At 44.6% G+C, this 20653-nt stretch overlaps 1 protein-coding gene across 1 annotated transcript in view; it reads right to left on the bottom strand.

Annotated features, from left to right (window-relative positions):
- LOC106810245 overlaps positions 1 to 12256 on the bottom strand; it is a 17566-nt gene extending 5310 nt beyond the window's left edge. The window contains exons 1-9 of the mRNA XM_014813536.1: positions 12187 to 12256; positions 10173 to 10346; positions 9483 to 9698; positions 8963 to 9094; positions 8347 to 8536; positions 7903 to 8012; positions 6832 to 7011; positions 5705 to 5899; positions 5148 to 5327 (exon numbers count right to left, since the gene is read on the bottom strand). Coding sequence (XP_014669022.1) covers positions 5148 to 5327; positions 5705 to 5899; positions 6832 to 7011; positions 7903 to 8012; positions 8347 to 8536; positions 8963 to 9094; positions 9483 to 9698; positions 10173 to 10346; positions 12187 to 12256 — 1447 coding nt within the window. The remainder of the gene's footprint in view (positions 1 to 5147; positions 5328 to 5704; positions 5900 to 6831; positions 7012 to 7902; positions 8013 to 8346; positions 8537 to 8962; positions 9095 to 9482; positions 9699 to 10172; positions 10347 to 12186) is intronic.
- Between the last annotated feature and the right edge of the window lie 8397 nt (positions 12257 to 20653).

Raw genomic sequence — 20653 nt, 5'->3', positions numbered from 1 at the left:
CGTGCGTGCCGTCGCGTGCGTCGGATGTCTGTGCGTGTATTGTGTGTGTCGTGTGTGTGGTGTGTGTCGTGTGTGATGTTTGTGTATGTATTGCGTGTGTGCTGTGTGTAATGTATGCGTGCCGTGTACTCTGAGTGTATGCGCGCTGCGGTGCATCACTGTGATTATTCGACACTACACTAATATGAGTTTCCTTCAATAGAAATATAATAGATAAGTATGAGAAATGAGTTACGCTTTACTCAGGGTAATCGTATCTATAGAAAGATAGATTACCTCACGTAGCTGGAACGTCATAACCTTTTTTCCTTCACGAATGATTAGAGACACTTCAGAAAAGAAATTGTATACGACTTGATTTTTAGCGTGACAGTTAATCATAGAGAAACTGCATACGCTCGCCCCCATGTGATACTAGACCAGCACTCATTTACTGTCTGCTGCTACACACGACATTATTATGCGATATGTCTTGTCGACGACTTAGGGTGTTCCTGATCTATTAAATGAGAATAGAGCACTCGCGAGACACAGGACCTCCGCCCAAGGCAGTCTGAACTTCTCTCAATGTCAATTTTTTATTCAATTAATTAATTACATCTAAGTGGAAAAATTAAATTACATTAACTTCACATTAATTAACATAATTAATTGGATCGGATTATCGTCGCGACGCGTGCGGTGGGGAGGACTGTGGCTTGCCCTTAGCCTTCGGTTGCGATGTTTATATAGCGGATTTGTGTGTTTTCAGTGAACTGTTACACAACCCACCAACACACAACGACCAACACTCAAACAACCACGCCGGTGAAACATAGCCCCCGCATAGCCCCTGGCGGAAGTATAACGGATTGGCTGTGTTGAGTAGCCGCTCACAGGCATCACACCTGATATCTATTATCAATATATATGCTCCTCGAATGGCAAAAACACGTGTTACGTTTTTAGATAAACATTAACATCAATTAGAATATGTATATTGTACTGTCGAACCCAGAATTGCGCTGGTGATATTTTGCGACAATGCTAATAATACATAAAAACAATAATAATTAATAATGTATTATAATTATCTTGTATTATGCTTGAAATATTTATCATTATTAGTTAACTAATTTTTACATTATTTAAACACATTATAGAAAATGAGTTCTATCTCGGACTTTGCTTCGCCAGTCTACTCTGATTTTTGTCTGGGAGTGTTACGCAGTCAGAGTTATTGTAAGGGGCAAGGAGCGCCGAACATAACTTCAAATTCGTTTGAAGTAATTTCTATTATCAAATACGAAAAGCGTGTGAATCTATTTAACTCTGATGCGATTCGTTTTATCTTATAGACATTTTTCTCTCCGATCGCTCTCGCTCTCTCTCTCTCTCTCTTTCTTTCTTTCTTCTGCTTCTCGTTCTCTCTTTCTCTCTTTCTGCCCTCTCTCGCTCTCTCTTCTTCTCTCCCAGGCGGTGTCTCCAATCTTCTCCTCACCACTTCCCTGGCTTCTCTCTCTCTCTATCTCATCTCTCTCTCCGCTCTCATATCTCTCTCATATTCTCTGCCTCTCTCTCTCCTCTGTCTGGATTTCACCTACTGCGATGATGTTTTTTATCATTTTTCTTTTTGGAAAACCCGTGCACACATTCACGCACTGCGCATCCATACACACATGCAGTGCACACGCACAAACACTGTACATATAACTGCGAATGTATACATTCATGATGCGCGCGTCTCGCGCTGCCGCGCGCGCACACACACACAACACAACCACACACACACACACACACAACACACACACACACCACCACACTACACAGCTTCTTATGTATCTTTTTATATATGTATGCATGTAGTGGCGTGTTCTCGATGGGTACATCGTGTATATTTACATTCGTCTGATTATTTCTCGAAGTGTACGCGTTGTGTCGCCATGAGGTGTGCGTTTCACGGCGCGCGCGCCACTGTGCAGCGCGTGCCGCGAGTACGACTTGACGGTCGTGTCTGTCAAATGTGTGATTACGGTATTAGCTGTTTTCATTTGGGTTTCGTTGTAAGGATAGCAGCGCGGCGATAACCACACATCGATAGGATAACCACATTAGTTGACGTAATCTTACGACTATTTCCTTTCTCGTAGTGGTCGACAATATATAAATCAAACTCGAGCAATGCCAGCCGCAGGCGATACATTTATCTTTGTAATTAGTCCCGAGTGCTCCATTCCTCCTATTCTCTCACTGCGTGCGTTGCGGTGCGGTGCATGGTTGCGTGGTACTGCCGTGCCGTGCATCGGTTGCCGTTAGTGTGCGTGCGTGCCATAGTTACGTGGAGTGTGCGTGCGCTGCATGGTTACGTGAGTGTGCGTGCCGCGCAGGGTTGCGTGAGTGTGCGTGCACGCAGGCTGTAGGTAGGGAACGATACACTACACCCAGTACACACACACACACTACACACAACACACCACACCACACACACAACACACACACACATACACAGCAACTAACACACACACACACACACACACACACACACACACACACACACACACACACACACACACACACACCACACACACACACAACCACACACACACCACCCACACACACACACACACGCACACACACACCACACCACACACAACACACCCACACACACGCACTACTATCCAACCCTCCTGCCTCACTGCGTAGCCAACATCGGGGATTGACGGCCCGCTATACTATAGCTGACAGCGCGTAACTCGCTGCATCATTGCCATCGCACTAATCGCGTGCGGTGTCGCCGATCTTAATCTATGTCGCAGCGGCGGCACAAGGGACCCGCGATGAATCAGCGATCTTGTCATCATGCACTCGCGGCCACGCTCGGCAACCACGCCGCTAACACCAACATGCTAGTACTCGACTCGACTATGCCGACCATCAACGCACCGTTCACCGAAATCGCCGTGAATGTGTTCTCCTGCTGGTAACCAGTAACGCAGCAGCCGCAGCATCAGTAGGAGAGGAGGAGGAGGGAGAGGAGGAGGGGAGGAGGAGGCGGAGCACAGCAGTGAGCAGCATCAGCAGCAGCACTCTTAATTATTACCAATTATTAGATGTTAGTAGATAACAGTAGTATAGTAGTTGTTGTTGTTTGTTGTTGATCTGTTGCTTGTTGTTGTTGTAGCAGCAGCACGCAGAAGCGGCAGCAGCGTGTCGTCGAGACTGCGGGGCCGCACACAGCACAGATACCAACAAGCGGCAGCGCCACGCACCACCCTCACCCCCACTACAAGCACCGCACACAGCATCAACCGCGACCGCAGTAGCTGCCAGTGGCGGTTCACGGATCTGTCATTTAACAGCGGAACATTCCTCCGTAACGCACGAGCATCCTTCGCAAAAGATGAGGAATCATCTCATAACATGGCCGTTGGAGACGGCAGCGTGCGGCTTAAGACGGACGACGACTACCGGAGACCTGACCCCTGCCAGCAGCACAGCTAGCAACGCATCTACTCAAGCCCGTTGTTCTTGCTCTGATAATTGACGAATTTAAGTTCTGTGGAAGCCTGTAATTGCCGAGTCGGCCGCCCATAAATGAATATTAAAAAGTATCCGCCTCACGAGTAATTGAACAATGACGCGCGGGGCGTCCTTGATGCTAGTTCGGACTCCGTACGCGTGGCATGAGACCGCCATTCAGGGACTCGTCACGACGGGAGCCGCATCGCGGAAGTGTCGAGCGTAGGTGGCGTAGACAGATGAGCATGCGCGAATGCCTTTGATGAATAGCAAATCGGTCCACTATAACTAAAGCGAGTGAAGTGCTATGCGCGGTTCTAATATGCACTTATGATATTTAACATTGCAGAATGGTTCCAAACATGGCCCCACATGCTTTTGTTTCCATTTCATATATAGCTTTTACGACTGTCTCTCATTTATCTTTGTTTTCTCGACTTCTCTATCCTATCGCCTCCAGTTACTTATCAGCTGTGCACTTTATTCGACGCTCATTCTATCTCATTTCCCCAAACACATCTTATCTGTACCCATGCCCTAGCAACTTGCTTCCAGTAACCCCTTCACTAGCTCTAGCGAATCCCTCTATCTTTTGTCGCCAGTTAACCCTTTCTATCATTTTCCCTAGCAATTCACTGTATAGACTCCCCCAGAAATTTCAGCTCACTACTTGCCCCAGCCGCGTCATCTGTATGCATTTCCTCGAATGACCTTCTCCCCTCTTCTCTATTCTCCCCGGCGGACCGCGTCCGGCCACGATGAAGGCTATGTATAGTCATTGCTCCTCGCTCAAGACATTATCATGTTCGACAAACGGGGCGGCTTACCACGGAACCACGCGGCGTGCGTGACATCCCACAGCGCTCGCCACGCGCGCTCAGCGCACACGAGCGCCCTCAGATAACCTGCGTTCAAAGATAACCTGACTTGAAACGCGTCCACGAGGGCCCGACTTACCGGTGATGGTGCTGTTACCCGTACTGGGGATAGTATTGATGGGGTAGCGCGACAAGAAGGGAGTGACGGGGGGGTTAGTAAGAGTGTAAGAGGTAGAGTGTCAGGGGTAGGGAGGCGGGGTTACAGTACGGGGGTAGAGTGATGGGGGTAGCGCGACAGAAGTGGAGTGGTGGGATAGGCCGGTGACAGGGATAGCGGTAACGGGGTACATAACAGGTGTCAGAGTGTTTGGTGGTAGCGCGACAGAAGTGGAGAGTGACGGGGTAGGGTGTCAAGGGTAGGGTGACGGGGGTAGGGTGACCTGGGTAGGGTGACAGGGGTAGGGTAGCAGGGGTAGGGTGACAGGGGGGGTAGCGTGACAGCACACACACACACACACACACACACACACACACACACACGTGTATATATATATATATATTATTTATTTATTTATTTATTTATTTATTTATTTATTTATTTATACGCGCGAGTGCGTGCGTGTGTGAGTGATTGTGCGTGAGTACTAAATCCAATCCAAATTGTCATGCCTGAATGAAATAAACGTGACCTCTTCAGATATAGTTGTAAACGAACCAATAAGTTATTCTCCTCATATATACTGTTGCATGTTCGCACATATGTGTCGCTCATAAATATATATATATATTTATATTGTTGATGTAAACGATACTACAACTGTTTACACTTACGTTTGCACTTTACGTCAGCACCGCTCCAGGTTCCGTTTGCGAGACACATGCCTTCGGCTGGCCCCTCCAGCATGTAGTTCGGCTTGCATCTACGCTCAACGCGTCCACCGTAGTGCGTCGCATTGTCTAGCAAGATGAACTGGCCGTTGCGTAGCGTAGCGGGCAACGCACAGTTCACGTCTGCAAGGTTTTGTAAATAAGAGTAAGCAAGCTGAAAAGTAAGTTCGTCTGTAAAGAGTTGACGTGGCGAGTCAAGATTCCGCATTTGAGCATGTTATACGAATAACCGGCTGTTCAGTGTTTTGCACCCTCCAATAAAATAATATTTTAGTTATTTTTTATAGTTTACTTTACTTCAGTTACAGCTACAGTTCAGTAAGTTCTGTCGCTTAATTGTTCGTAAACATAAATTCGCGCATTTGCGCACCGCATATAGTGTTGCATGGTAATCTTTCGAGCAGCACAGCAGCACGGACGTTCAACATAGGATAACGAATTCACACAGAATTCAATAACAGAACGTCACTCATTTCTACGTAAAATCATGTTGAACTCACATAGACAATAGCGTCGCAGGTCGTTCCACTGTCCAGTCTTCAAACACGTGGTGATTGGTTCTCCCATCATCACGTGACCGGGCTGACAGCGGTACTCTATTTTATCTCCGATTTGAAAACCGACTTGATTAAGCGATGGAGGCACGATGAGCAATGATCCAGCGGGTATCGGAGGGACACTACATGACACAGGATCTGTGCAGAGAATTAAAAAGGAATTGATGTGATAATGGTGTCCGTATTGGAATGCTAAGCAGTTGGCGCGTGCACTCTCTTCTTTTGCTCACTAACGCACCCTTTATTCTCCCGTGTTTCAATATCCCTCTCTCTTTCTCTCTCTCGCTCTCTCTTTCTCTCTCTTTCTCTCTCTCTCTCTCTCTTTCTTTCTTTCTCTCTCTGTCTGTATATATATATATCGTCTCCTATCTCTCGTTATCACGCATGCACGCCTGCACTCCCGCACTCCCTCACTCCCGCACTCCCGCACGCGCACCCCCGCACGCACGCACGCACGCACGCACGCACGCACGTACGCACGCCCACAAGCACGAACGCACGGACACACCGATGCACGAACGTCCGCCCAACCACCGGCTCGAGCGCACGCACGCTATTTTACTCTTTGTATCGAATCGTGGATAAACTATTAACTAGATCGTAACATGAACATTTATCACTCACAAAATGACATTCTTATTAAGGTGATCTAGCTCGCCACTGGAGCGGCACAGTGTGAAATCACCTTTGAAAAAATAGCTTATGAGCATAAGACGTGAGCTAAAACTAGGCCCATACTCTGACGGTTGCACGCTTTCTGAATAAATAACATTCTCATTTATATTTCTACAGAATTCGTTCTCTACACGGGCTAGCGAGTATGCGTGCGTTTATTAAGCATGCACATTTCTCCTCTCTATCCATCACTCTCGTTTCCCCTCATTGCAACAGCGATATTTATACGGTGCAATCTGCTATCTTTCATATTAGCCTCCTCATCTTCTTGCCACTGTAATTCTCACGATATCCAGATGTCACTAGACGTCCAATGTCTCGAATAACATTTCCGATTTTCCTCTAACGTTCACGAATGAAGCCATTCTGCCCATGCACTCTATATACACACTCACCGTACTGACAAATGAAGGAATGGTTGCGCTCGCACTGCACGTCGTACCAGTACCAGCCCTCCGTCCAGTCCTCCAGGCCCGCCTCGGAAGCGCTGATCCAGTTGAAGCCCACGCAGTGCTGATTGCCGCGGAAGTTATTCGGCTGCGCTGGTCCCCAGAAGGTCATGTTCACAGCACCGCCTTTAGTGTCCGGGGGCAGGAATTAATCGTATTCTTAGCATGTCTAGGGGCTTTACGACCGTTTCTTTAAGTGGCTCAAACATAAGGTGTGGGCGTGTAAAGGTTTGCGGGAAGATAAATGACTGATAACGGATGTAATAGATGCATGTACGTATGAGATTTGGTAAATGAAGGTCATGTTAACCACCGCATCGCCTGTAATGTCGGCGAGGAGATGGGGCAAGAATAAATTTTATTCTTCGTACGTCTCTTACTTGATACGCACGACGGGTTTTGCGACCTTTTCTCTTAGTGGCTCAAGCATGGCGGGTACGTAAGGTGTGGGAGCGAAAAGGTTACATGTAGATAAATGACGTATATGATGTAAATAATGAATAAAGAAAAACCCAACCCATACGAATTAACGATATAGATGTAAGTGTCTTAAGAACGTGAGTCATCTCGTACGTATGCGATTTGGAAACCCCCGATAGAAACTACGAGAGCTTGAAGCTAGGAAAGCAATGGCGAGATTCTATTATAAAAGTAAATTTAAAACAAATTTAGCTGTTTGTTATTTTGTTGTTTGTTGATTTGTTGTTTTTGTTGTTGTTGTTTCATTCACTCCTGATTATATCTATAACTCTACCTGTAGCTTTTGCAGGGTATAAGTATGATGTGTATATGCAAACCCAGTTCAGACTATACATACTCCACAATCAATTCAAGACAGGATATTTTTATTACAATTTTGTGGATCGTGGCACCTGCATTCATGCATGAACAAAGCCAAGATGAGAATAGATAATAGCTTATTAAGAGAAATACGCACGGCAATGCATATAGGAACAGCTACCAAATCTAGCTGACGACCAGTGCATAACAAGCGGAATGTAATTATTTCCTGCTTACCATTAGACCAGATCCATTTGTCGCTAGTGGTGTTATATCTCTTTGCTCCAATCCAGTAGTAATCCCGCCCGGCAGTCTTAGTGATCGCATCCAAATGGAAACCAAGGAACCTATGGAGAAATTAACCAAAGAACAACATATTACTAAGCTTACATATTATATACATAGATAAATAAATAAGTAGATATTAATTTGTATTATTTGTTTATTTATTGGTTTTATTTATTTATTTATGTATTTATTCATTTATTTATTTATTTATTTGTTTGTTTATTTATTTATCTAGTTATTTATTTATTTATTTATTTATTTATAATTGTAATATCTATCCATTAGGAACACAAAATAGACACTCCTAGAACGTACCGTAACTACATCATCAATCAAATCAATCCATGTATACTACAAGTGATTGCCAGAATTTGCTCGCACGTTGTCTCTTACCCTTCTAGTTTTTTGCTTCGCACTTCGGCCAGTTTACCGTTGAACGTCATGCACTGCCTCCTGGCCTCCGACCAAGGCTTTCTCATCGCGCCGTCGTTGATGAAGAGATAGCACTTGTCCTCGAACACCCTTAACGCGGGGACCGGTGCAAACAGATCGCCCGGTTCTGGACATTTGCTTCTGTCCAACGCTGCAAACGGCCGTAGAGGAAATAAGCGCTAGAGAACAAACACTTTCCCACGCTGGAAAGTTTTTTCGAATGAATTTCGAATTCCAATTTCGACTGGATTTTTTTCCAATCAAGTTGATTGATCGGCTTCAAGTTTGAGTTCAAAATCAACTTCAACTCAAGGTCGATCCACTGACTAAAGAGTATCAGATGTTCCAAAAAAGTTCATTGGACTCCCTTTTCAGATAATGTTACAGGTAGGCCTACACGTTTACGCATACACGCATATAGGAACCCGAATTGGCTTTTAATTGCTATTGATTAATCACCACCAAAATAACAGGTTACATTGTCAAATAACTTTCAGTCGGTATGTCTGCTTGCGCGTGGTGCATCTTCGCGTTTCTTGCGTTACAGTGCCATGCTTTACTGAGTCCACGTACTTACCATTGAGCGCGAAAATAGATACTTCACATAGGTTGAGTATCTGGTATTCTTTCGGCTCTGGTAGAATCTGTATTGTCACGTATTGTCCCCGAATCGGCTTCGTACAAAATATATCCACGGTTGCACCGTGGGCTGAAATCGTAGAGAGTAAATAAATGCTGTCACCCAGAATATAAAACAATATTTGTATATAGCCTCGATCAACTGCAGTCACCGCCATCAGTCACGGACGCACGGTCATCTAAGAGACCCGATTAAAAAAAGAAAATAACTTAGATATCAGCCTGCAGCTGCGGTATCTTGGATAAAATGGAAGCATTAGATGATATATATATATATATATATATATATATATATATAATTTGCATCTCAGAGAGGACGGCCTTCCTTATTTCCTCGCATAAAACCAACAATCATAAGAGTACGTAATCATAAGAGGGAGTGGGTGCAGTTTAATTAAACATCGCTCACTATTTAATGTAAATACGTGGATATATACGATAAATGACGGCACCCTTACCACAGCAGTTCTCGGCTACGTTAAGTATCCGGATGGCAGTGACTTCTACGCTCATTAGTAGATTGACGGACCACCAGGGGGCGTTCTGCCAGTCGGTCGTCGAACACGAGCCTTTATTGAACGTCTGCTCTCTTCTGCCGTCGTTGGCTAAGGCCGCGCCTCTACCGTCGCTGGTGGATGACTGGATGGCTGGCTTTCCATTTCCCACTTCCAGCGCTGCGTCGTTTTTAGAGTGAGATGTGTAGGTGATAGGTATTCGACAATAATGTCAGACAATTGGTAACATGTTTTAGAATCGATCGATCGATCAATCAATCAATCAAGCAATTAATTCACCAATCAACTAATTAATCAATCAATCAATTAAACAATTATTCAACCAATAACCAATTAACCAATCAATTAAGCAATCAATAAATCGATACATCAATAACATATGCGGAGTAATATAATAACGTATCTGTTATGTTACTCCTAATATTATTGCATAGTACGTAGCGGAGACGATACTGAATACGAATGGTGAGTTCGTTTCTTTATGCTTGTGTTCATTTATCTATCACCCTAATGGGCAGGATAGCCCGTTCGTTTTAAAATAGTATGATGAAACGCGTGTACAGAACAGGCGATGAATTTATGATTTCCCGTCCAAGAGCGAAATCACACAGTGAACTCGTGACCAGAACGTACCACATAGCGGTGACATGTTTGACCAGGTACCATCAGCTTGGCAAAGTCGCGCTTCCATCCCAAGGAGGTCAAATCCTTTTTCGCACGCATACTTTGCTTCTGTTCCGGGATCGAATGTTGTGCTAGAGAACTCTACCATGCCATTGGCGGGCACCTCTGGGTTGTTACATCGTACTGAAAAACAACCAGAATTGAACAGGGCCTTAGAACGTGACCGCAGAGTTTATGAGATACTGGCAAGAGCGAATAATACAATGTATTAGCTCTTGATATTGGCCGTTGTGCGCCAAAAAACGTGGCTCGATTTCCTGCGACGAAGACGGCCAAAATCTGAGGCGACAATGTACTATGGGCAGGAGTGTCATAATATCGACTATATTATAGACTATATATGTCTATGTTATGACGCAGCAGTGTTATGATATATACTGTATTATAGACTATGTCAAGGGCTAATAATACCTTGACTCTGTCTATAATTATGACACCACTGCTACGGGCAGTATACATAAGCAGGCGCGCGCATGAGGTTTCGTGCACGAATATACGTTAATGTACGTTTATGTATGTATGTATGTAGATCATGCACAATAAGTACGATTCCCACACAGAGTCACTCGGTTTATAGTATAGATGCGCGTATTCGCTATACGATCATCGTCTGGTTTTACCGAAATGCATAAATGCTTCTTTCATTCACACAACTCGTGCGCCCGCCCCCATACACCCGCTGGGACTTCCCACAACGTGACGCTGCTATGTCTTCCGTATTCTTTCTTCGTCCGTGAATGTTAGTGGGCTTAGTGGGCTGTCTGTAATCCTTCTGCTACGGTGACCCATATTGCATCCATAGAGGGGTAGAATCAGAGTATCTAGGCCGATTGGCGCACGAACCCCGACGACTCGAGTGAGAATATTTGCTCGTGACAATGGAGAGCCAAAAGCAAACGTCGATCTCGCCTTAAAAGCTTATAGAGTAAATACAACGAGTTTATCGTGAGCTTGAAAAGCTAGAATCGTTGTCCTTGAAAATTCGATGCGAATAGAATCTCGTGCTGCGGCGTTTCATTTGAGAGGCAGAAAGGATTTCCCATAGGTGTTCTCTATGCTGGTGTGCATGCAGGTTTCATTCTTTCTGGGTGTATAGTCATATATGCAGAGATCGACTCCTTCATTTTTACTAGTTTTTCTTCTTTTAGGAGTATTGGGCTACTGAGGTTAATATAAAGATAATAAAGCATTCCATAATATTGCTGCTGATGATATTATGAAGAATGCAGAACACTTGATAGCTACTAACACACGCACGCACACACGCACAGGCACACGCGCGCGCGCGCGCGCATACACACAACACCACACACACACACCACACACCACACTCACACACACACACACACATACACACACACACACACACACACACACACACACACACACACGCACGCAGCACGACGCACGCACGCACATACATACATACATACATACATACATACATACATACAACACACACACACACACCACACACACACACACACACACACACACACACACACACATACATACATACATACATACATACATACATACATACATACATACATACATTACATACATACATACACTACATACATACAATACATACATACATACATACATACATACATACATACATACATACATACATACAACATACTACATACAAACAAAACACACACGCACGCGCGCGCGCGCACACACACACACACCACACACACACACACACACACAACACACACATACACACACACACACACACACACACACACACACACACACACACACACACACACACACACACACACGCACACATGCCTATATTAAAAATATACCGTGCAATACTAAAACACGAATCATGCGCCATCTTTCTTACATTTATACAAATCTAGTTCAGCAATCCTTTACCGTTTAGGCGCGCTCGCGCATGTTTATTCAGTGTGTGCAGAGGTATGAATCGTTCGGTATATAGACATACAGTCAAACTCGCTGTGGACACGACAGCAGTCGACGATTCCCGCACAGAGACGTGAGTTTGTCTGCGGCATGTGAGCGTGAATTTGTGACCAGGATGCTACAGAGAGAGGGCCATATAGGCGTACCGAGCGACTCATCCGAGAACAATGTAGTTTTATAGGCGAACTGAGCGGCTGACGGGTTACATCAACAGATCTGAGTTCGCACGATAAAACGCACACTGTCTGCACCGAATATGGAGCCATAAATTCGCGTATATATATCTATAATATATATATATATTTATTTTTATATATATATATATATATATATATATATATATATTCAGTTTTATTAGAACACTTTTCGTTATGTTCTATAACAATACCCCGTCAGTACCAGTAACTGAACAATCGCTGATCTCCGATTACTCATGATCAGTTAGTTAGATAGATAGGTAGTTATAGTTAACCAGGTAATAACGCAGTGGTTGTAATAGTAGCAGTAGAATACACGTGTCTCAATGTTTGACACAAAGATATGGCAAGACCTCGTATGTACGTAAGATCAAAAATTGTGGATTTTATGGCTTGGTCACAGCCGCATTGCAGCTCTTACGCGTACCCAATGATGCGGTAAGATTGTTAACGTAACCCCTACAAAGAGGCCGCTATTGTGTTATAACTGCAACGTTTTACAGCGTTCGCCAGGTCTATAAGGAAGTGTAGTGTACTGTAAAAATACGCGTATATGTTTTGTGTATTGCGCCTACTATGTCATGCCTGTTGTATCAATTTTGCCGCACTACGTATATATATATAATATATATTACATATAGTAATATAATAAATTAATTAATTGATATAAACTTAATAATTATATATGATATATAAGTAGTGAGGACAAATTTATGAGCATCTATTACTATTAATGTTGATCGAGTTTTAAAATTGTCAGCGCAGACAGACTATCTCGTCCCAGTTTAATGTTAGAGCAATTATACTGCGTTATAGTTCAGCTAAATCGCCAATTCATAATTTGAATTACCACCACGACCTATTTGACCTGCCCTACATCGTTACCAAGAGACTATATCGCTTTTAATAATGGTTCAGTCATTCCATTTTTTTGCATTTCACAAATTCAACGCTTGACATTCTTGTTTGCAAGTCATTTCATCTCCAGTGACCCATATCCTTCATCGTATAACACCCATATTTCACCTCCCACCGCGGCTCCTACTGATGGTATGCACCACGTACACACACAGACGATTCGTAGCCAACTTTCCGGTACAGCACTCTCGAGTTCACTTTGTTTCGCAATAGAAAAATCTTCATTTCTTTGGCGTAGCTGATTTTTGACTCGTGTTATAATTTATTCGATCGTACCGCGCCGTAGAACGCCTGTATGTAACAATGCCCGAAATCGTTTTGTGAAACTCTTACTGAAAAGACAGTCATGCGGGTCTCTTTGCAAGGAGGGAGAAAGAGACACCAGCTATAGGAGGCGTATAACAGTAAGCTTCCGCGATTGTTCACCGATGCACTATTTCGTCTCTAGAAACGGCCTTTTTTGGCATTTTTTTTCGCCGAAATTCGGCACTAGAGTGCAATAATTAGCATTATGCACGCAAGGTGGATGCCTCGTGGACGTCGATAAAGCATTAGAAGTAAAATTATTATTGTTGTGTATTCGTGACATTCCGTCAGGTGGCGTAGCCACAGTCACCGGATGGTGTTTTTTGTGTATGAAATGTGTTCAGACAACTTTGCAGAAATTCGCATCATAGAGCTGGCAAAAGTTTCGAGCGGAGCATAGAGCATAAATCTGTAGTTATTTAACATGAATAAAGTGTATGTTTTGTAAGTGTAGTAACAGTGTGAGTATTTTTAATTAATTTCTGTTCGATGCTTATTCAGGCCTGCAGCCTATGGACGCCCTCTACTGTTGTTCAACACGTATACGACCGCGAATCAACGCTTATGTAGCATGGGATACATCCCCCTATAACCAACGTACGCCCTCTACATCACGCATGCGCATTGGCATGTCTAGCAGAGCGCATGGCGCATTTGCACATGTGCATAACAGGGCTTGACCTTTAATGACCGCGGGTAATGTGAAAGGGGGAAGTTTATCATAGAGTGATGTATACCACGCTGCAGTGTCCCCTAGGCGTTTGTTACGTCTTCTGTTCGAAATTTTACGGTTGGAGGGGGGAGGTCCTAAAGCGGGCAGCAACTGCGCGGGCCGGCAACGACCACTCACCACCAAAATTTAGTGGTGACCACGAGTTGCCGAGAATCAAACCGGTTTGATTTCTCACCACGAAAATTGCTCGTGGTGGCAACTTGTGGTGAAGTGTGCTGTGACGCGGCAACAGCCACAAAAATTGCCGACCACGAAAATTGCCTGTACGAGCAACGAAAATGGTGAAGTGCGCTGCTAGCTTAAGGGAAGGCTGGGGGCTGATATTTAGATTCGTGGTCAGCTCACTTGTACGTAATCATCAGCGTTGGGTGTCGTTGTGGACGTTGCTATAGAGAATGGTCAACGGTTGTCAAATGTGATGGATGCCTACTTTGTAGTGAAAATCGAATGTTGCTTTCATTGTAGCTGAACAGTCAACGCCGTAATCAGATTGTTGTCTAGCAACATCCGCAGGCGATTACATCATCATATCCGGATTATTTTCATTTCATTTTAATGGGGGGGGGGAATTGAAAATAAAACTTTTACTCGAAATGACACCGGTATGAACTTTATCTCATCAACACATTCGCTTCCTACTAGCATTCTGTCAGTTGCGTCGTCAATGGATGCAGAAACATGACTTCAGGCATCAAAACCTGCTGTAATCGCTTTCAAATGTCGCGGCGTGGCGGTGGTAAGTAAGAGTGCAATTGATAATTTGCTAAGCGACCACAACAACCTGTTTATATGCAAGCTTTTGGTATCTGCTCTTCAGACACATTCATTGCTAACGTTGACTGGTTATTATAATTGATCCTTATATATAAATATATATTATAATTATCACTTGAGGAAGACGACCGATCACACAGAACATTTTCTTAGCTGTGATTCTTAGCTGGAAAGCTAGCCTGGCGAATTTGCGCGGCTACACCTTCAGAATGAACAGCTCAGGCCGCGTAGGACCAGTCAATGACAGACGCCAGAGTTAAGTTATTCGGCAGACGAGTTTTAAGAAAAGATTTTTTGCTTTTTAAGTTTATTTCTCATTTCACGATTAGTGGGTGTAACGGAAATAAAAATCATGATCACGATGCGTGTAGAGGTTAGTTGTGCTTTTCTTCTAATACGCTGTGCAGATATATAACAGTTTTGATGCACAATTCTCCACGTTCACACTTGGCCTCATGTATTAGTAGCGTATATTATATCGCATACATACCACCAATCGTGTAGCCTGTCAAACGCGCGCACAGGGCCCCGGGTACAGACGGTTTGCTTGTAGTTGTGATCTACCAACGCAAGTGACACCGACAGCCGCTACTTAATTAACGTTTTAACCTGAACGCATAGTCACGAAGACAACGTCAACGACGGACAAAAGGCGGCTTTCATGAAAAATACAAGCGCGATATATTTAGGCGGAACTGATTGACAGAGCCGAGGCAGCCGTAAGCACGCGTTTCTTTGCGCACAGCCACATCCTTGTTCGGATGAGAGCGTTGATGGAGAAGCGGAGAAACAAAGAGGACGTACGTGTGCAAGGAGGGGGCAACCCATCTGTTCGCCCCTGATCCTGAGAGATTTCTGACGAGCGTTCACGGACTCGGTATACTATTATATACCGCGCTGTTCTGAACAACAGCGATGAACCGCCAAGTTATGAACCAAGCAGCTATGAACTACACAGCTATGAACCAAGCAGCTATGAACTACACAGCTATGAACTACAACGCTATGAGCCAAACAGCTATGAACTACAACGCTATGAACCAAACAGCTATGAACTACACAGCTATGAACCACACAGATATGAACCACACATCAATGAACTTCGGAGCTATGAACTACGCGGCCCTTCATGAACGAATAGGAACCTCTCTCCTTACGTGTCATCGTCATTGTTCAAACGTGACGCTAACTTGTAAACAGTGATGTGCGTCCATTAGCCAAGAAACACATCACTGAACCCCGGGGCAAGCCAATTAAGACACACTGCGAGAACTACTTATGCAAGAACGAAATTGCTAGAAAGAAGCTACTTATTGGAAATAAACTACCGCGGTGCGCGAGGCGTGTACCAAAATAGTTAGAGGGATCAATGCTGGGGGAGGGGGGGGGATGCTCGATGCAAATTTTACTATTGGTGTGCGACAATCTGTTTAATTCTCTTTCCCGTGTAGAGAAGACGAGTACGTATTTTATACGAATAGGAGCGAGTCTAACTCTTCTTATCTCTTCTGCACAGACACCTGTACAGTTAGTCTCTTTGTCCTCCTTTTGCCCAGGATTCACCTTCCCTATTTATTTCTGCTCCTTCCTCCCACCCACACGCACACACACGCGCGCCCGCGCATACAGATCACATCACACACAGCACACCACACACCACCAACACACCACCACAGACACACACACGGCACGGCACCGGAACACCCCCCACACGCATGCACACAGGCAGCACGCAACCACGACGCAGCGCACGGAGCGGCACGCACGGCACCGCACGCCGCGCGCACAGCCAACGACCACGCACGGCTCGCGCACGACACCGCACGCAACGCGACGCACGGCCCCGCACGCACGCAGCACGCACGCACACACACAGCCGCATCCATCTTTCGCGCTTCTGCTGGCCCGTATGGCATCTAACTTTTATGTTATTTCATGATTTAGAATTTCAACGGTATGCCAACGGCGTTATCGATCTCGCTTTCTGACCCGTCTACTCAAATGTGTTTTGAAACGCGTGTGACCGTGTGACGGCAATCCGTTATATCGAAATATATATATATATTATATAAGGACTATGAATGTCCGTATGTGTGGTGCATACATGTGTGCGTACGTGCGTGGACGTGCGTGCGTGCGCGTGCGTGCGCTGCGGCAGTGCCGTGCGTGCGTGCGTGCATGTGTTACGCGAACACATTACTTGGCGCTTCATCACAGATATATGTATATATATAATATTATATATATATATATATATATATAGTGAGAGAGAGAGAGAGAGAAAGAGAAAAGAGAGTGAGAAAGAGAGAGGAGAGAGCAGAGAGAGAGAGAGAGAGAGAGAGAGAGAGAGAGAGAGAAGAGAGTGAGAAAGAGAGAGACGAGCACGCGAGAGAAGAGAGAGACGAGAGAGAGAAAAGAGAGAGAGAGAGAGAGAGAGAGAGAGAGAGGAGAGAGAGAAAGAGAGAGAGAGAGAGAGAAGATACGCGTGACTATAACGTTTTCGAATGACACCATTGTTTCCTTTGCTTGTGAATTCAAGCGTCGACCATCGCTGACGACAATCTACTCACTCGCGCGGCGACAGTTTTCTTATGACCCTCGTGACCACCTTGTGTCTCTTAACGGCTTTCTTCTTCGTTACCCGCCCGCCACCACGTGTGAAAAATCGTGCAGTCGAGTACACGCGACAGCATGCGCGAGTGAGAGACCGGTTCGCAGTTCGACTCTATGACCTGTTAGTAATTATATATCTTTAGAGCTTATCCTTCAGACGTAGAGTAGAGGTGCTTGCACCCGAAAAGAATATTGCGATGCTTCCGTGTTGAAAGGGAGGAGTAAGATGACAGTGACAGTTATACCCAGATGTGACGTAAGAGCTGGGAAGGTCTTTTTAAGACATCGTGTTGAAAGTCCATTTAGTGTAGCTATGGGATTATGTGCGTCTTTGAGAAAAAAACTACTGTCTAGTGTGATTTCATACTTTCAATTATCTCTGCTACTTTCATGTGTGCATGAATGGTTGTACTCTATACAACATATAATCAGGAGTGAATAATAGTCTCTTTATTCATTCCTGATAATGATGCTAGTACATATATATCTGAATAATATATGTATACTGTGGGGGTGGGGGGTGTGTGTGTGTGTGTGTGTGTGGTGTGTTGGTGCGGCGTGCGTGCGTGCGTGCGTGCGTGCGTGCGTGCGGCGCATGTGTGTGGTATGTGTGTTGTGTGATGTATGTGTGCGTCGTGCGTGCGTGCGTGCATGTGTGTGAGTGTGCGTGTGCGTGCGTGCGTGCGTGCGTGCGTGTGTGTGAGTGTGCGTGCGTGAAATTAATCACATTGGAAATGAATTTGGAACTAAAACATAGCCACGTGGTAGACAGATATCGCCACTTTCTTCACGATATACACGCCACGTCACACGCACGCACACACATGTACGCACGCACACTTACGCACCGCCACAGCATACACCGCACACACACACCCACACACACACACACACACCACACAACACACACACACACAACAGCACACACATACGTGTACACGCGGAAGCACGCCGGCACGCAATGGCTCGCATCTACGCAACGTTATCTTATCGTGCTCTCGGGTTTCATAAACCTTGTACCTGTCCCATGATCCAACCTCAGTCTCGCCTCACCTATTTTATATGCGCACCTGGGCCAGAGTCCCCCATGCCTGTCTCGCGCACCGCCCTTACATGCTTAATATCCTTCGCGCATGCCCTGCTCGCCTTCACCTACTTTCGTATTATACATTTCTCACGTATCATCCACTTTTCGCTCGCTTCACATTGATACAGTTCGTTTCACGGTTCGCCCTTCTATATCTATCTCACCCAGGTAACACATGCTCTACATATCTCACCTGTCTATGAAACTCTAGCCGCAGGGACGTTATTAGTGATTCAGCAGCGAGTGCAAATTACCTGGAATGATAATCGCAAGAGCTTCCCATCTCCTGTCATCGGCGCAGGATTGCTCTCGGTTATTTTGCACGCGGGATATTCGCCAACTCAGCGCCAGGGCCGAATTTGGGCATAAGCTAAACAGACTACAGCTTAGGGCTTTCACAGTCTGAAGGGGGCCTCTCAAAATCTAAGATTTTCTTTATTTGTTACACTTTTATTATAATTTATGTTTAAGTAATGATTTAACCTATAGCTCGCCTTATTTCTCTGTTAGCAGTTGTCAAATGGGGCATATACAGCTTTCCATAGCTTAGAGCCTCATTATGTATAAATGCATAATATGCATATTATGTAATACCATGTTCTCGCATGTCGCACTCACTACTCTTTTAATGTTTACCCAAATACTTACTTTAAAGCTACTTAAAATTAAACCGGCAGGATATTATTAAGGACAAAATGAATTTGAATAAATATGAGCGGTCGTCAAGATTGCTGCTTGATATTCAAATGATTATAAACGTATTATATGGTGAACTTTTGACAATAACAACAGCGTGAACATGACCTCGTGTCAAACAAGCTCATGACCTTTTTAACTTTTATAATGCAATATCCAGACGACAAACAAACATTTGAACTTTTTTATCGTATATACTTTCCGCTTCATTATGTTATAACTTTGTTTATAGTAGTTGACACGGTTATAGTAGTTAGGCAAATTGACACGATTAAGCTATTTATAATAATGCACATATCGACCACCAAAGGTTAACACATTACATCCTACATTAATCTACCCCCTATTTTGTTTGGCTGTGTGACGAACTACTTACTGAAAAAATCTTCCTATTTGGAAAATGTTTATATCTATGTAATCTTGCACGGCACACCATGCTAAAACATGATAAACATGCATGATGGAAGTGACCGTGATAAAACATCCGTTTACAAATAAACGCCCGCGTCGACCGCACACGTCGTAATTTTGCAACGTTCGTAGATTGTTCGAACCTAATCATAGCGCATTTATTCGCGTTGATTGAAAAAATAAACAACGACGATCCATTCATCGGAACTTCCGCATGTAATAACGATGCGAGCGCTCGTAAGCACGCAGATAGATTACCCGCAGAGAATGCGTCCAGCTACCAACCACGCACATGCCTTGTTACGTCATCTGACCCCTCACCCGCGGACACAAGCAGCCCCAGTAACTCGTCGACAGGTATTAAGCGCACACCTGCGCCCGCGGCGCAACCCTAGTGACCTGGATCAGCGCATTTCTTAACCTCTAGCTGCTACTACTGCTGCCGCGCGCCTTTTGTACCACGGATCTCCGAACATGGGGCGATAACCACACAGTACGTACATGTACGCCATTACATACCGCGGTAAACCAAAACCAAACCCAACCCCAACCCTAACACTAACTATAAACCGAATCGGCTTATATACTATCTATGGTATCCCAAACACTATCTATGGTGTGGTCAAATCAAAGCAGCCAATCAGAAGAGCCCAATGGATATAACGTGTAGGAACAAAAATTCGCGGCCGGGTCATACCAAAGACTTGAAAAATGGTACACGCGGCTTCTCTGCTTAGCATTCAGCAAATAGAGA

Source organism: Priapulus caudatus, unplaced genomic scaffold (assembly GCF_000485595.1).
Source record: "Priapulus caudatus unplaced genomic scaffold, Priapulus_caudatus-5.0.1 Scaffold423, whole genome shotgun sequence".
In the NCBI taxonomy this organism is placed as follows: domain Eukaryota; kingdom Metazoa; phylum Priapulida; class Priapulimorpha; order Priapulimorphida; family Priapulidae; genus Priapulus; species Priapulus caudatus.
This window is presented reverse-complemented; position numbering and strand designations above follow the sequence as displayed.